The 18,201-nt window shown below is 39.1% G+C and overlaps 1 protein-coding gene across 1 annotated transcript; it reads right to left on the bottom strand.

Annotated features, from left to right (window-relative positions):
• Window positions 1-1,270: 1,270 nt before the first annotated feature.
• Window positions 1,271-17,665, bottom strand: gad2 (glutamate decarboxylase 2). Its single transcript, XM_034149572.1, has 16 exons — window positions 17,000-17,665; window positions 16,636-16,698; window positions 16,354-16,497; window positions 15,431-15,664; window positions 14,219-14,309; window positions 13,278-13,390; window positions 12,739-12,854; window positions 12,381-12,460; window positions 11,766-11,820; window positions 11,499-11,615; window positions 10,221-10,285; window positions 10,032-10,110; window positions 9,790-9,939; window positions 8,962-9,069; window positions 7,365-7,454; window positions 1,271-5,280 (listed from the first exon to the last, which is right to left on the bottom strand). The coding sequence occupies exons 1-16, from the start codon at window positions 17,073-17,075 to the stop codon at window positions 5,107-5,109; spliced, it is 1,755 nt and encodes a 584-aa protein (XP_034005463.1). The 5' UTR covers window positions 17,076-17,665; the 3' UTR covers window positions 1,271-5,106.
• Between the last annotated feature and the right edge of the window lie 536 nt (window positions 17,666-18,201).

Below are 18,201 nucleotides of genomic sequence, written 5' to 3' on the forward strand. Positions count from 1 at the left end.
ATGTCACTAGTTTAGCATATTCAGCCCGGTTGTTGGCCCGGAAAGAACTACGATTTTGGAGGGCCAGAAAAACTGTGAAAAGGTACCCGTTAGCCAGAACTACCCCTAGTGGAAACGCAACAAAAAACGGGCCGGGTTTGGCACGGCACGCTTAAACCGTGCTACGCGCTGCAGTGGAAATGCGCCATTATGTTCATTGTGAAGAAGTTCTAGTGTAAAGTTCTACTCTTCTTTCTGGTAAGCCACATCACCAGAAAGAAGAGTAGAACTTTACACTCCTCATGTGGATAAATAGATAGCTCAAGTAGTGAAATCATTAGTGTGTCTGCATAAGGCTTGGTCCATTAATTTAGGGTATAGTTTGTTTCTACATATACCTAAAAATACTTTAGTAGGGTTAAAATCACCATCATTTCCTTGTCGATCGTCCAAGATCATTCATATTTATCTTATCTTGATTGGTCATCTTTTGTCGTTCCAAGTTAGCTCAGTTTTCCCGCCAAAACTGTGTGGTCCTCACCTCTTTATCTACTGTATGTGGGTCTGTGTATGAGAGGGAAAGATGAGGTAAAACATCTGGGAGACTTTCACATAATCTCGGATGCCTTTCCGTCTTTGTTTGGACATGAAAGGATGTTGCAATCAAAAGTGATTGAGAGGCAAATGTAAAATAACAGTTTGAGACAATAATGGAAACAAGCCAAACGTTCTAGGAACACTTGCAACATGCCTCTTGTGAGGAAATGTAGAAATATACCCCCTCTTGCTCCCTCATGAGCAATTATGGGGCAGCAGTGCCATCTAGAGAGATGTTAGTAACATACCAGTGATGCTGCGCAAAAAAGCACACTTTTCAATGGAGTGGGATAAGATTGTTTTGTTTAATTTAATGAGATCTCCCTTCAAATTAAAGGTGCAAAAAATATATTTTGCTTGCTTAATATGTTTCACATTTGGATATTTTATTTAGAAAACAACAACAACAACATACTAGCTTTGAAAGGAAGAAAGTCAATTTGGAGAACAGAAAATGTGCTATAGGCATCCATTCATAATTTTAAAGGTCACAAAAATATTGATAAATACGACCAATCTGTACTGGCACCGTTGATACATTCGTACCTTATCGTGCTGTTAAAGTTCAACTTTTCATGTCTTTGCTGTTCAAGGTATATAAGCTGCCCGTGTTAAAAACCACTTAATAAATGATTTGCCCAAGCAAGGAAACTGAATCAAGAATAAAGGAAGAAAGATTTCAGTAATGGTTTGTTTTGACAATATTTATTTATATTTTCCCAATAGTAACATACAGTTCAGGACAAAATGTTTGAGAGAAGCTAGCAGAGCAGTTTGCAGAATATATGATTCAAAATCGTACCATATTTGGTGAAAGTGGACTGCACTCTGAGTACTAGGGGATCGTAATTGTTCTCATTAACAAACAATATTTCCTATAAGCAAGAAACCAGGGATTTTTTCTATATATCTGTGTTGAAGGCTAATAACACTTGTTTTGGACAAGTTTTTGGACAATCAAGTCTCAATCCTATTGATTCTCATACATCTCATAGTCAAGGGTCTATTTAAAACAAAATCAGAAAACAGTGGCCTGATGACACCATGACACGACACGCTCTCACAACAGAATGACAGCGGGCAGCCGAGCAACATTGGAAGAAAGCGAGAGGATACATTGTTACCGCCACTAGAGGGCGAAGCGAAAGAGAAGAGAGAAAAGTATGCACAGGTGCAGAGCAGAGAAAAGCTTTCAGAGACATGCTGAGGGACTACACACATAGATATATAATACGCTAGGTACTGAGCTGCGACGGTATTCAAGCAGAAGAAGAAAGACAGAGGATAGAGATAGTTTTCAAGCGCGAAGAGGAATACAATGCTAGGCGAGGTTAGCATGCTTGCGGCACAGAGAAACTTTACAGGAAGCTCAAGACACAGATCACATGTAAAGGCTAGAGCGACAGTGCACTATTCTACAGGCTAAAGCTATACATTGGACACTAAAGCTAATTACAGGAGCAACACATACTGTATATATGTATATATATGTATATAGAAATTGATATATAGGAGATATCGAACAAGCTGGACAGGCAAGGCATCGCATGCACGTGCAAAGGAAGCAAGCCTTTCAGCAGCAAGAGAAGAAAATGTCTGGCTTTCCGAAACGCCGTTGTAATATATCTGATGTTGTCTGTGTCATGGTGTTTACGTCAATTTGATCGGGAACAGAATAAAGATTATCACATCTTAAACAACATCTTAAACTGTAGGCTAATCTCTGCTAGGATGTGAAACGATCAAACAAAGCGCTTTTATAATATCTGCAAACAATGAAATGCTTTCATAACAGACCCCTGATTCCTGTCACATTCAGACAAAAGAGCTTAAGTTACATTTTTGAATACTTTTTTTAAACATCAATTTATGAACAACCATTGGACATTGCACGTTATTAGGTCATGGGAATACTCTAAAGTGCACAACCTCCCCTTTTGGAGGAAAACTAGACAATACTGGCAAATGTATACTAAGGCAACACAGTTACAAACACACTGGCACATACCGTCAAGTATTCACTTGTGCACAAAAAACACAGAGCTTCAGAGTCAAAATGGCTTTGCATATTCATTTAAAATCCAAACACTAGAGTCTCTGAGCAAGACTCTGAAGTATTTTGAGGTGAATACTGTCAATTTCTTTAAAGCCTGTCCCTGAAACACATTTTCTTTGAAATAGCTAGAAGAGTCACAAACCAAGTCAAGTATCGGACAAACATACATACATACACACAGGAAAAAAGCCTTTTGGACAAACAAGATGAAAATACAGGTTATCTATATTGGAGATAGAGAAAATATGAATAACTTTACCTCACAAATAGTCTCTGGTTATACGTCTTATATACACTTATGTATACACAAAGATATGTACTTAGGAAATCTTGAAATACTATTTACAATCTATGATCATAAAATGATTGTACACTAAGCGACCGTATTGAGCAAATTGTGCTTTTCTACCTTGTTCTAATGAAAATGCTACAGAACCTCTGCTTGTTTGATCAGGATTCACACTCCATTAACTAAGCTGCCTTCAGTAATAAGCATGTTTACGTTTTTGCTAAATAATAGCAAATTTGATTATCTTTAACTATGGTGACTTGAATGCACTGTTTCTTCTGATTTGGTGCAGGGCATGTAGTTTGGACCCATCATCGCATATTGCTTGTGAATCAATAAAGAAGACATCTCAGTTGCAATACTAAGGGATGCTCCTCCTTCCCCAATGATTTAGTGCAAGTGATGTCAGGTTTGCTTTAGCTGCAAATCTGGTGAAGTTTCTAAATTAAACAAAACACTATTATTGCCCGTTACAAGTTTTGTCAAGATCCTCAATCTTTCAAAGTGCTCATCCAAAAACACAACTGACAAATAGCTTCTTTCATTTTGTGACTGTAGATGAAAGGTTTCACATCTTAAAATGTACAATCCTTAAAATGCCGCAGTTAAAACAGCAAGAGCATGGGAAAGGGGATAGTGGCCAACGTTGGTACTGTAGGTCATGTGATCATAATTCCAATAAAGTCCAGTGCAGCCAGTACTTTGACTATAAAGTTGACTTTGACTGACTTTTGACTTTGACTTGCTGATATATACCAAATTTATCCGTCAATATAATGAAATACTTTATCAGGAAAATGCATCATTTGGTCACAATATTAGGGATAATTTTCTAGGGATAGTTATCTTATTAGCTAACGCTTATAATGCTAAAGCTAAGTTTAGCTAAGTGGACACATTTACGTTTTTTTTATAATTAAATGACCAAAAGCATTTGACATGCAGTGAACTCAGGGCTTTGGTTCCTCCTTTGGAAGTGGTCCACTTTTCCCAGTTGGTAATCCAGCATAATTTTCCCCACCATGTCAGTACCAAACAAAAAACACCATGACTTAATTTTGTTTGTGCCATAAACAAATTGGCAATATACTTTGTATAATTGCAATTTGATCAGAAACCTGAGTGGTTCAGCGTCTTAAATACACATTCCCCCAATATTTTTGAGATCAATTTTAAGATAATTAAAAAGTCCAGATTCTTTGGCTGGCTAGATTAATGTTGGTCATTGAATATGAGGAAAATGGGTTTTGAAAAAAAAATACACTGAAGGATTATATCTTCATGTTACCTCTTAAATGTTGATTATTATAATTTGAGATCATCATAACGACATGTAAAGCACATCCAGCACAGTTAAATATACAGCCACGTTGAAAATTATTCCCATTTTGATATGAAAGTGACATCAAACAAAATGGGTTTAACAAGCTGTTACCACCTCAAATACACCAGAAAGAAGCACGTGAACGAAGATTAAAAGTGTCATAAGCAGCAAAAGAGGCCGATGTGATGCATGATGGAACGTCACATCTTCATAAATGCTTTGAATTGACTTTGCAGTTGTTTGATTTGAAGGGAAACACCTTCTTTTGTACCTGATTAAAAATCCCTTATTATAACTTGTTGGCTGGATTATTTACTGCATTTAACATGAGTTCTGATATACACCACCAGTCATGAGTACATTTTCCAAAATTACTACTTTGGAGTACTATGTGCGGATGTAAAGGCAGTTGATTACGCTGAGGTAAGGTGAAGTGCTTTTTTTTGTTTTAAACAAGAAGTTTAAAATGTAAAGTTACAATAGAACACAACCACGTTTGGCACTTAACAACATACTTGGCAAATGAGAAATGATTCAAAAATAAAACTTTTCCTCATCGACCTATTGCACGAGCATTTCATATCACAAAAAGTACATATAAAGTTACATCACTTACACTACTCTTGGATCTATTACACTTTAGGAAAGGCAGACAGAAGCACTTTTACATAGCTTTGGACCAAGTTAGTCCACGGCAAAGCTACAATACATAATATATGGATATATCTGTAGATCTTTTTTCTCAAATATACTCTTAAATATTTGACTTTGGAGGAAAGAAGAAAAGAAGAAGTTTACCAGTACATTCACGACAAACAATTCATCCGTCAAGGGGAAACGTACAGCAGGGTGAGATGAGTTTTATAGATCCTGGCCCAGTCGCTCAATCTCCTCAATAAGAAAGTCGATGTCCTCGAGGGTAGCGGCGGGATTTGAGATCACCATGCGGAAAAAGTTGACCTTGTCTCCTTGTGGTTGGTAGCTGACCATGGTTGTTCCGTACTCCATCATCCTGGCCTTTATCACTGGAGCCACCTGATAGGTCCAGTAAAAAAGTATGAGTTAATATTATTCAGACCAACACTAGCAAACCATTGTTTGGGTTAATTTGGGAGGTGAGTATAACAAGCTACTACTAAGCAAGCACACACACAATTAAGTTGCAAATAAAGTGTGCTGGGTTATGTTGTAAGAGCAGAGTTTGAGAACATATCTTGGGATTGGGCACTAGACACCTATCTTTTGAAATCTTTACCTGTGCACTTAAAGCAGAAAAATTAATATTACCATAAAACAGGAGAGTGGTATTGATCTTCTCATCTCACTACCAGAAGGAAAACAAATCTTAACATTCTTAAAATGTCTGAGTATTCCTCCAATGTGTCCCTATTCTAGATTGCGCTTGAATTAGCACTTTACACACTAAAACACCTCGTTAGAACTCAGTTTACACATACAAACTGCAAAGAGTGATGGGTGTAATTCCAGTTGACATAACAAGCAGGCAGGTTACAAGCAGCAGACTTCTTCTTCTTGCACGTAACCATATAAATGAACAGGAGGTGTGATCACATGACTCAATATGTGTGGGTCAAAGTGAATGATTGCGTGGGAATAGAAAACAAATATCAATTTATTCGGACTTCTTAGATGCCCTTTTAATTTGTTTTCCTTAATTAACACTTTTCCTTTTCTTTTCAGAAACTAAACAAGTCACATTTTCCGTTCAGATTACTCGAAACCTGGCCCAAAGACTCTGACAGCTAAATCTGTGTGCTGCTGCCAGGCTGAGAGGTTATTTCAGCAGTCAAGCGTGCAGGTCATTTACCTTGTGCTCAGAAAAGTCTTGATGGTTTTGTGCATTCTGTGTTGTGACAAGCTGTGGCAGATTAAACTACAGTTCTGACATTTTACTGAGGAAAATCATTTCAATATATGTGCCCATGGATCTTTGGTGAATTTCAGTACAATTAAGGAGAAAATACCATATTTGGAGACGTATTGTGACCTACAGTATTACATTACATTACATTTCATTTAGCTGACGCTTTTATCCAAAGCGACTTACAATTACCAATTACAGGGACATTCTCCCTGGAGTAACTAAGGACTAAGTGCCTTACTCAAGGGCACACTAGTGGTGGTGTTCCTGGCGGGATTTGAACTCACAACCTTCCGATCTTCAGCCCACCTCACTATCCGTTAGACCACCACTATCCCAGTATAGTCAATAGTTGCATATTTTGATGCTTGTTTATAGATATGTGCTTTTACATAAATGCTGGACTTTAACTTACAAAATGTTGAAGTATTTTTAAATGTGGGGCTGTAACTATAACTTTAGTGGAGGATCTGACAACTTCTTCCTCCACTGGGCTGTGTTGAAAACTGTAGCTCATAATCATTCCTTAGACATAAGACACAGAGTCATTCCTTCTAAATTTCTTGCAGGTGTCCCGCTGCAGTTACGGTAAAATAATCAGTCAGCAGCTGCAGATTTACTTAAAATCAGTCTTTTGACCATTTTCCAGTTATCCTTTAGAATGAGGGAAGTGGAAATGAAGGAAAGCTCTTTCCATTCGTGCATTTTCTAAATGAGCTAATCAAGCAATTACATCATACCTTAATCTATTATCTCTGGAGAAAAGTGAGCTAACCAAACAAAGCACACTCTCAGTGAGGCATAGTTTGAGAGGAACTCACTCCATTTGTGTGCTATGACAAATGATTCATGGTTGATAGTTTTCACAGAGAGAGAGCTCTTTGTATGTCTGGCACGTACACCATCTGTTTGTCCTAATTGACTATTATTAGGCCCCTGCTGCTGTGGGAGTCTCTGAATGGCCGCCACTTTGGCTAACTGGTTAGCACCCCTCCCTCTAAGTCAGGCCCGTGATACCCCTCCTCTGTGACATCCTATTTTAAGACTGTCACTATTTGCTTATAGCACATGTTTTTTTTTATATACGGGCATAAGTGGCCATCCTAGTGGTCCCTAATGAAGAAGACAAGTGATGGTCAGGCTGGATATGAATGAAGGCTTGTAGGTCAAAGAGAGGTGCAGTGAAAGCTGTTTTTGGGAGATATTATAGTCAGGCTTCTTATCTCCGCTCACCCACCTTGTGCAAGTGTTTCTTCCTCTCCTCTTTGTCCTCCATGTAGCGGATCCCAGGAGGGAGGTACCAGAAGCAGACGTTGGTGTGCTGAGGCTGGGGGGGCACACACAGACCATAAGAGATGAGAGGAGTAAAACACATGCACACATACAGCAGGGCTGGGGAATGATCCAATAAGAGATGTTTTTTTACTTTATCATGATGATTTGATTACAAATTAAAGCCATGTTTGGATTGTCAATTCCTTCTTTATGACACCCCCTAAGTGGTCATTTATGATGACAGTTTAAATAAATAAAAATACCGGAATAATTCTATAATAACATTAAAAATAAATTCAATCATGTTGCAATTAAAAACTAAAATCACTTGAATGTTTAAAATTGCACTTATACATTTTTTTAAATTATTTATATAATTTGTATTTGTAAGGCGAAAGGAATCGCTCAAAGTAACAACCCCACAGAGACTTTTTAAACAACCCTTGTGTTCCCCTGAACGCCACAGTTCATTGTTTTGGTACTATGGCCTATAACTTAGCGTAACTTAGCATTCAGCTGTTAACAGGGATTCTGCCCACGCTAGCAACTAGCAAGTACACGCAGTAAACACGTTTGTTTTGTTTTCAGCCTTACTGCAAGTCTGCTGGATGTGGAAATAAGCAGTCGATTGCTAACACATTAGTCGATAATATAAACTATTATAGTCTCTTAAATTGTAAAAATATAAGTTGTAAAAACGTGTTGATTAACAAATGTTCATACATTTACTATATTGCGATAATATTAATGATTATTCACAATCATCCTTGCTTAAAATCCTACAGATAGCACAAAGTAGGAAGTGCTTAGAGTAACTGTAGCCGGTCCCTTTAGCCAAACTATAGCAGATTCTGTGAGAAAACATCCATTAGGTGTTCTCAGCATCAGACAGGTAGACTGCCTCCTCTTCAGACACTCTGTCTGAATGCTGATATTTGGTTTGGCACCTAAAGCCCTGCTGGAGCAGCCCGGCTGTGAAAGCAGTCATTACCAACATCTGACCAGCCATGCACAGCAGCCTCATTTATAAACTCGGGCTGGTTCCGCTGTATATATTCAACCTCAGATTGATGTAATGGCTTTATTGGATGTACAGACAAGTGAACACCTGGACCGATGCCCAGAGGACTTGGCCTGTTCCCCCCACCCTCAGGGGTTTGATGCTTTCAGCAGGTATACAATAAAGAAGGAGAGCTTTTACTATAAATGACTCTGGCCGTCCAAACACTGCTTTTATAAAACAGTTTTTAGCTTAATAACCCCATCATCCACATATGTTTAGGCTGTTGTAGTTTTGCCCTGTATAGGATATTTCAGGCACTTTGCTTTTCATATGCATATGAGCAATTACTGGCCGTTATGCTATTCATTAAACATAATGGCAGCACATTATACTGGCAGCGAGAGGTAAAAATGGCTCTCATCCAACACAAAGCAAGAGCACACTGCGTGCCAATCAAGTCACCCGAGATGAGTTTGAATACACAGAGGTCAGAGTAGCGACGTTAATGTTACTCTGACAATCCTCATGGAGAGTGGAAGGGTAAATGTGGACTTACCGTTCCATTGAAGACCATCTCGTATCCTTCTCTGTCTTTGATCTTGTTGTAGAGGTACTCAGACAACTCCAAACACTTATCAATCTGAGCCTCAAACCCAATGGTGCCCTGAGAAAGAAGAGAGATACATCTGTTAGCTTTGAAACCTTTAGTTAGACATATTGTGTGATTATTGTAAAACTGAAGATATCTAGGCAACTGTGCAGCAAAAATAATATATTTCTGCTGGTGAATTGGGTAAGACTCCTGAATCTAAACGTGCTTTAAAGAGCCCCTTTTATGCTTTTTGGGTTTCCCTTTCCTGTGTGTTATATAGGTTTTGGTGCATATAAATGGTCTGCAAAGACTACAATCCCATTTTATTTATAAAGGCACCTTTCAAGGCTCTCAAGGTCGGTGTACAAGATACACCAAAAAAAAGTGTAAATCACTTTTAATCTGTCATGCATATATAATATTAGAAAAATAAATTAAACAGTGACATTTAAACAAATTACAGTTTAAGAAAATCTTTTAAAGTTTAAACAAATAATTTGACATTTGAAGACAAACTTAGAATTTGGTTCAGGGTTTGCACCCAATGATTAAAGTGATGTATTTAACATTTGTTGACCTTTACCACTATGTCAAATATATTCAGTCACATCAAGTTTTCACATCATTTTCTGAGAATGGTTGTTTGTTAAAATAAGAATTAAAGTTAGGTTTATGATAAAACACCCCTAAATCGCTGAACTAATTATTTCTCACACTGACCAACACGAATCGCCACAAAATCAGTTTGTATATTAAAGAACTTCATGGAAATATGAGCACATTCCCTGGTACCTTAGCTCTCCACATGAGCCACAGCTTGAAGATGTCCACGTGGCGTCCGCACTGCAGCGCTTTGTCCCCGGTATCGTAGGAGAGGTCGTAGTGTTTGTCCTGCTGGAACAGGTAGACGGCGTGCATATTGTTGCAGCTCTGCATCAGGCCCTGTGAGATCATATCCAGAAAATGTATAATAGCAACAAAATATCCCAAACCAATATTCATGTGTTCTGTATGTACATGACCATAAAGCCCACCTCCTCTCGGACCAGCAGGGCGGAGCACTGCAGAGGGACAGACATCATCTTGTGAGGGTTCCATGTCACTGAGTTGGCCCTGAAGGTAACATAACAAAAAAACACCCACCATGCATTCCACATATTACTTCAAATGCTCATTAGCTTCTGCGCAGATTGAGTTTACACAACATGTATTTTTTGACTTGCCTTTCAACTCCATCCAGCTTCCACCTGTGTCTCCTGGACATGAGGAGACTTCCTCCCCACGCTCCCTGTTTGGAAACACAGATGATATTAGTGGCACTGTACACACAACTTCAAGGTTAATCATTTATTTAAACGACACTCTATGGATTAATATCCATAGATATGCTAATTCAGTACTAGCCTGAAAAACAGTTGTGTAAAGGCGTCTGTTGATCCTTGACAAGTGATGCAACCATTTACCAGATGTAGAAGGACTAACATAATATGAAGCTGCATCAAGCTTTTTTTGTGTTTAAAATTAAATCTAGCATTACATTGCAATCATTGAGTACAGGAACTGAGACAAAAGAAATCCATTTACTGTAAGCATCTAACCAGGAGAGCAAAAGGTTCTGGGTTAAGATATATGAAAAACCAGATAGAAGAATGAATATGCTAAGATATAAATAATATTCTCTGCTGCCTTCACTGACCGATTCTTGATTCTGTAAAGCAAATATGAATATTCGTATTCTTTTCAAAAATGATATTTACTAAAGAGTAAAAGTATCAGAGAAACTAAAAGTCATATTATTATATTAATCATACCTTTCATTTGGTCTTTGCATTATAAACTATTTGGAAGATTAATCAATATTGAAAAAAAAAGTGCCACTATCAGGAAATTCAGCTTTACATGTTAGCCTTTACGCTAAATATGAGCACTGACAGCTTTAAAAAGGTGTAATATAAACGTCGGAAGCTTGCGGATGCTTTTCAAAAGCATTATCTGGACATGCAGGCCTCATAATGTTTACAACTCATTTTAAAAGACCTGCAGACATTAATTTCATGGGAAACTGCATCCACAAAAAAGCAGCAGGGGCCAGCACACTCGGAAGCAGGATGTTTTCTTCCCCATCTCAGCCAGTTGAGGAGTGATAGATAAGGCCATTTATACCTCTTAATAGAGGTGTCCCCCTGTCAGGACTAAATCACCTTCATTAATAGATAGAGTTCCTTCAGTGAGAGGGCCCATGATGGCAAAGTCAGGGGAGGAGATGATTTACAGCCTCTGTTCCAGTTTTTCTAATCCCCAGTGTTAGATAGGGGGTGGCTGGCTCCTATCTGGGTCAACCGCAAGCAGTTATAGGCGAGACAGACATAATAGATTCGACAAACCCGCTGGTGAGCTCTGTATTCCTTCACTACAACCCCCACTGTACATTACAGGTAATAACACTGTTTTAAATAAAGAAACCAGAGATGTTAATGAACATTTGTATGTGTTTTACTTACATCCACATGCATCCATACGTTGTACTTTTTGCAGATGTCAGAAATGGCAATGAGAGGGTCGAAGGCTCCGTACACTGTGGTTCCAGCTGTTGCACTGACAAAGAAAGGAACCAATCCCTGCAAAGACACAGGAAATGATTGTACATAAAGGAGCAGATGCAGTTGTAACAATGGCAATATGTTGAATCACTACTGCCGTTTCAGTTGATTGAATACAAAAGAATGAGGTCTGTATGATATGTATTTATATCTGCGTTATAATATTACCGTCTGTTTGGCTTCCAGTATTCTCCTCTCAAGGTCAGCTGGGATCATTTGACCGCTGTAAAAGAAAAAAAGAGCAGTTCATATCAGTGATGGGAGAGTTATTAAGATACCAATACATCAATGTAAAGGTCCTACAATACTAGTACAAATGTGTAGTATAAGCAAAATGCTCCTAAAAATTCCTTCTGCATAAGAAATGGAAACATTTTTACTATTTAAATATTACCAAATAATATATCATCTGAAACGTTTAAAGGGGAAATAGCTCTCAAAAACATTTAAAGGTTGACAAGGGGCCCCAACTATACACTCATTTATGCAAAAAAGCCAAAAAGGTTGGAAAAGCCTTGTTTAATCTTATATTATTTATAAGCTTATCACATGTTTTAGGCAAACTCTTTTATTTTGGAAGTGACTAATAACTACAGCGGTCCGGTCATATAAATATACATGTGAGGTGACATTTCATTATTTCCCTCTGAATTGTATTAAAGTAAATGTAAAAGATAGCAGAGAGTGGTGCTGAACTCGAGCAAATCGTTTCTGCCCAGCTGGGATTCAACTTCTAATGTGTTATCTGTCAGGTGTGCCGCTGAAATGAGAGGAAGACTTTACCTTTCATCTACTTTAATGCAGATCACACTCTCCGTCCCGATGCCAAGAGCCGCTGCACCTTTTTTGATTGAAAAATGACTCTGGAGATTGAAGAAAAAACATGAAAGAGAGAAGATGATTAACTGTCTTTACACCAGGGGGAGAAAATCTGAAATATATGTATTTTGTTTAAACATTTGTCAAGCAGCTTTGATGCTGAAAGGTCTGTGTGGTATTTGATGGCTTTATAGCTCACAGCATCTTTGAAATGTGAAGGAATATCTTTGACCTTCATTTCAGAAAACTGTGCAAAGTTATTTGAATCAAAAAGACACATATGTACATTGTGTATTAGCTGAAATGAAACATAAATGCCTACATGTTCGGATGTAAAGGCCGCCAGTCTGGGAACGCATGACATTCCTTTCTCCTTCACGTCAGGGAACATCTTGAAGCGAGCGAGCAGCATGGCATACATGTTAGAAATAGCCCCACCTAGAGGACACAAATCACATAAGTAAGTGACAATTGTCATGGGGATGATGCAGGGCTTCAGAACAGAATTGTAAAATACTGTATTTTACAAACAATGAAGCAACTAGAACATCAAATCATTTTCCAGTGTTTCAAGATATGACACAGCATCAAACTGTCCGCAATGTCAGAGCCAATCACAGTCCTTGTTCCTCAAATCCTCCAATGATTGCTCACCTCAAACAGAAATGCATGAGGGACATTACAGATTGGAGGGTGACGAGGTGGGGGCTGGAATTTGGCAAATTATTTTTATGCTAATTGGTTTTCAAAGGAGTTCCATTTAAATCATCAAAATGCAAATTGACACATTGCAGCACACACACAGGCAGTTCCATTTTCAGTGAAACAGAGGGGTGTTGGGATTGGCGTCGCCTTACATACCAGGAGAGAAAATGCCATCTCCCTGCCCATCCTTCCAGCCAATGATTTCCCTCATCTTCTTCAGAGTGACGTATTCCAGCAGCACAAAGACAGGAGCCACCTCATAGGTGAACCTGCGTGACACAAGGGACATCACATGATGCTGGTTACACAAAAAGCGCCATGACTCATCCCCGAAAATCTGCCAGAAAACAGACATTTCTATCCCCTGCAGTTTCAATGTTTCAGTAAATGATTTGATTTAAAATCAATAGCTTTTTAGCTGTCGATAAAGCCCTAATAATTGAAATTAGTGAGGGATAAAATATGTTTTGTATAGTAATATTGTAGAATTTATGTCAAATGTACAGGCTTCTCCATTGCTGATGCTTTTGAACAAAATGTACCAGAATTATTTATATTTCAACATCGCAGGCCACATTTCTTAGACCCTAACGTGCACGTTGTTGTACAGAAGTCTCACTGTTCCTTCATCCTTGCATCACTTACAAATAATATTCCAATGCATGCCTGCTAATATATTTTCGACAGAAAATTGGTGCATTTGCTGAAATGAAATCTAACCCCCTCCCCTTATTTTGCAGTGCCTCACAGTTGCCAAGGCTGAGTTTATCACTCCAAAAACACACACCAAAATTAGCTCCAGATTAGTCAGAATTTAATTTCAGGGCTAATTTTCTCCCCTTGAATCCCCATGGAGATTGTGGGTGAGGGGGAAGGATAAAAGGCAGAGGTGGGAGGGGTTCAGGGGGAGTGGGAGTTTAGGGGGTGTCAGCCTTTCATTTTAGCCTTTTCATTTGCTATGATTGAGTGAAAAAAAAAAAGAAGCCGCTATCAGCACAAGCAGACGGCACACGGCTGGGCTGGGCAGGAAATAGAATTCATTGTCATTATCATTATCACCGTTTAAAATCACGATGGAGCACAGGCCACATACTTACATATTGGTGTTGGCAGTGGATGTTAGCCAATCGGCTGCCAGTCCAACCATGTCTAATCCTGTAGAGAGCTGATTGAAGTACCTGGGATGGGCTGGAGGAAAAGGAGTAAAGAAAAAATATGGGAGAGGAAGGGTGCAAGAGTGCTGCAATTTGAACATTTTATCTAGCAAAATTGAAATAAGCGTAATGTGTTTATGCTGAGTTTGTGCAAAAGGCACAGAGGTTGTAATCTTCTAAACCCTCTAATTGCAGGTTAGAAAATGCAGCTGCAGTGACGATTTAAATCATCTTGAGAAATGATGAAAGCATTTAGTGTTTCATGGGTAATGAATTTAATGGAGGGTATCAACACACCCACCATTGTTTCACATCATAAAGAGGGCTTTGAAAATGAGAAAGAAAATGTGTAAATACAAAAAAGGAATGATGTCTAATTATTATTTCTTGTTTTAAATATAAACATACAATGTGATATTTTACTTTAACCCCCTCAATAAAGCATGTATTAGCAATATTACAACATTCAAGTGTGTTATAAGCAGATACGTTTGTCAATGCATGTATGGTGTTATATTGACACCTGACATGATTGAAATTAAAATAGAGAATGTCTTGATAACAGGAGCTAATACTGCTAAAAAGGAATGCTGCATTCAAAATAAACATACAAATATATTGATATCTTATCACCAGGGGTTTAAATAACATCTATAAAATAAATCTGGGATGAAATGTGTGCAGTAAATGTTCCCATGCGTGTGTCAGAGAGGAGAGAATAATGGACTTGGCCCCTACGTGGTTATTAGCTATTATCTACTTGGTGAACCAGATTTACTGCGTCACTGCATTTACCGGTCTGCTGGTCGGGAGGAGGAGAGGGAGGACAACCTCCAGTTTTTTTTTTTTAAATAGACACCATTTATTTATTTTACACACAGATTGCTTTCTTTGGTTTTTTTCAGTTGGGGGATATTCCTTATAATAAAATAGAGATAGAAGACCTCATTCTCTGTTGCATACATTTTTCTATGTCATAGCAGTGTGATCCCCTATGATTTCTTATTCATCTCACAAACAGCTATTGTGATATAGACATATTGGAAAGGAAAAGGTGCAGCTATGATTTTATATTTTCTAAGATGCCCAGTTTTTACACAGGTGAAGCAGGCTTATTTATCCAGCATGCACCCACCATGCAGCCCGAGGCCTGACCTGTTTTGATGGCGTATTTGAGGGTGGCGCGACAGCTGATCAAGATCTCATCCAGGGAGGCCGGCTCGCTCTGAAGCTCCCAGTTATTCTTCTGGAGCAGCTCGTTCGGATAATGGAAATCAATAACCTTCGTGTCCCGGTCGAAAGACTCCACGATGTAGGCCATTAAAATATCCACAACTTCCTGCAGGAAGATCATTGTTTTGGCGTCACTGTCCACGGCAGGTAACAGGTCTGTAAAGAATAAAATATGTCAAATAAAACAAGCAGTACATGAGATTTTTGTGTGTTGAGAGCATCCATTAAAACCGCTTTTATGTATGATTATTATGCATTGTGTTGGCCTTTTACCCACGATCACAAGAATGTCACATTTATATACAAAAGGAGGGGGAAAAGGCATATATTTCTTAACAATTAGGTCAACAACAAGGTCTAAAATGTATGGCAACGTTTTAAAGTGTTAAAGTTTCTACGACGTGAAAACATAAAAACATGACATTCTGCTGAAGGTGACCTCTCCGACAAGGTACAGAAAATGTTCACCATAACTCACTGAATATTATGGATATGAAATCTAAATCTAAATACTGTGCATGATCATATTTTAAGCACATGTTATGTCATTCATTCCTAGTGTTATTTATGAAGTCCTATTTTAATGACGGAACAAAGAATAACGCAGATCGTCTCTGACAATTTATGTAAACTATAAATGACAAGTATCACATAACAATGTATTTTCGTACAACGCTGCATGTTTTTCATTCGTTTTTAAAATGACTATACATCAACATATAACAATGTCTTTTTACGTCTTTTTACGCAGAATAAATCACAGCAAGGCCAAGCTGTGACTCAATGAGACAGATCAGGAGACGGCATGCGGAGTTTAATGTCGGTGTTACAGCATGCTTCTGTACCTGTTGAATAGAGGTCGGAGAAGACCACAGAAGCTTTGGTGCAGTTGCAGGATTTGTTGCAGCCGCAGGCAGCAGCCTCTGTCTCCGGCGGCTGCTTGGCGGCCGGCTCGGCGCCTTTCTCCAATTCTCCGACATTGAGAAGAGCTTTAGACAAAAAACAGCATTAAGATATTTTTTACAACCTTGTAGACGAGGCTGGGAGTTAAAAAAAAAAAGATGGAAAGAAAACCGCGCACGTCGCTCAAATAGCTTACCCCACCCACCCACTGTGAACCAACATACCACATAATTTAGATCCAAGTCCTCCGGATAATTTCGAGGCCGCCGCTTGGCACCAAGCCCTGGCTGGAAAAGATAAAGGATCAGTCAAAAAGAATGAATAGATAGATGCAGGTTCTAACTTTAAACATAGACGCCGAAAAGCGACATGCAAGGTACAATGAAAGAGTGATTTAGGATCAATTCTTGCACCCTGAAGGGGAAAACATGACAAAATATGTGTAAAAAAAGACTCTACATAAAGCAGGCCTGTTTGGATTTTCATTCGTTGACTCTAACCAAATGCAGCGCACAGGTTTGAGACAATACACCGGGATTAGAGCCGGTCCATCAGAGGTGATTTGGAGATTACAAAAAAAACACTCACGCGTGCTGGGGCTCTGATTCCCGGTGTTGGCTCCCGCATTATCTCCACCAAGAGACCAGAAGCCCTGTTGTGCCATTGTTGCCGGTACTTAGGAGCTGCTCGAGACACGGAGACAGACAGAGCCCATCCACACGCGTCCACCCGGAGCTGTTCAACGCTGATGTGGTGCTGAAATCCAGACGCGCATCCGGGAGACGCTTTACGCTGCAGCAGAGCCCCTAAACCTAAAACGCGTGTGGTAAAAGGCAAAAGAAAAACAAAAGACGTCCACGGTGTTCTTCTTGCAGGCTTCCACAGGTGCACTAATAAGAAAGGAGCGTCCTCCCAGATAAATCCGCACACACTTGACTTCACAGGCGCACTCAGTCAGCGCACCACGCACTCCTCACTCCGTGGAAATATGCAGGAGCAAAGCTTTGGATGAAAAATGATACTAAAAATAAAATGAGTTGCAGCCAAAAGTGGTGTCAGTGCGCAGCTATGTGCTACAGCTGCTGTTAAATATGCAGCACGCACGAGCCATGCCTAATTGCTCCCAACCTAAATATAACGTCACTAAAGAAATCCCATCGTGATTCACTTCAGGTCATGACGAAGTGCGCTGCGTCGTGCCTCCATACATCCCACTTTCCCCCCCGCGCGCGCACAACTCACCCTCCATACGACAGTGAATGCAAACTAATTCATCTGCCAGGCAGGTGCGGACCTATTTCTTGCTGACCGGCTGCTCTATTTGCGCGCCTCCGGGGGAAGAAGCAGCGGGGCACGAGGAGATGGGCTTCAAATTGAGGAAAAGTGCGCATGGATCCCTCCTCTCTCCTGGGCTCGTTACTCCAAAAGTATTATTACTCAATACTTATTTACTGAATTAAGAATAATTGCCAAAGCCTTTTTGCACATACAAATATCATGATTATCAGGACTTTCTTCACCCTATAATGAGAAAATCATATGATTGATAATATCCACATTTGTGTCCGCCTAAAATAAAACAAAAATGGTATGCAATGTTTTAAAGATGTTGGGCCTGAAAAGTAGTAAAAATACAGTTAAAATGCACCAGGGACTTATTCCACACTATCTGGTACAATTTACAACCGTACACTTATGTTCTGTGCTGTTTTATTATATCGTTTAAACCCATTGAGAGCAAACGGACCCCGAGGGCATCAAAACCACCCTGACACACGTCTGATATGATT

Source organism: Trematomus bernacchii, unplaced genomic scaffold, assembly GCF_902827165.1.
Source record: "Trematomus bernacchii unplaced genomic scaffold, fTreBer1.1, whole genome shotgun sequence".
Lineage (NCBI taxonomy): Eukaryota > Metazoa > Chordata > Actinopteri > Perciformes > Nototheniidae > Trematomus > Trematomus bernacchii.

Excerpts from the sequence above, each read along its gene's own strand:
- gad2 (XM_034149572.1), bottom strand. The coding sequence starts at position 17,075 with ATGGCACAACAGGGCTTCTGGTCTCTTGGTGGAGATAATGCGGGAGCC. Across the intron at positions 15,665-16,353 it reads CTCCGACCTCTATTCAACAG|ACCTGTTACCTGCCGTGGAC; the intron begins GTACAGAAGCAT and ends TATTCTTTACAG. Across the intron at positions 12,461-12,738 it reads CGGCCTTTACATCCGAACAT|AGTCATTTTTCAATCAAAAA; the intron begins GTAGGCATTTAT and ends TTCAATCTCCAG.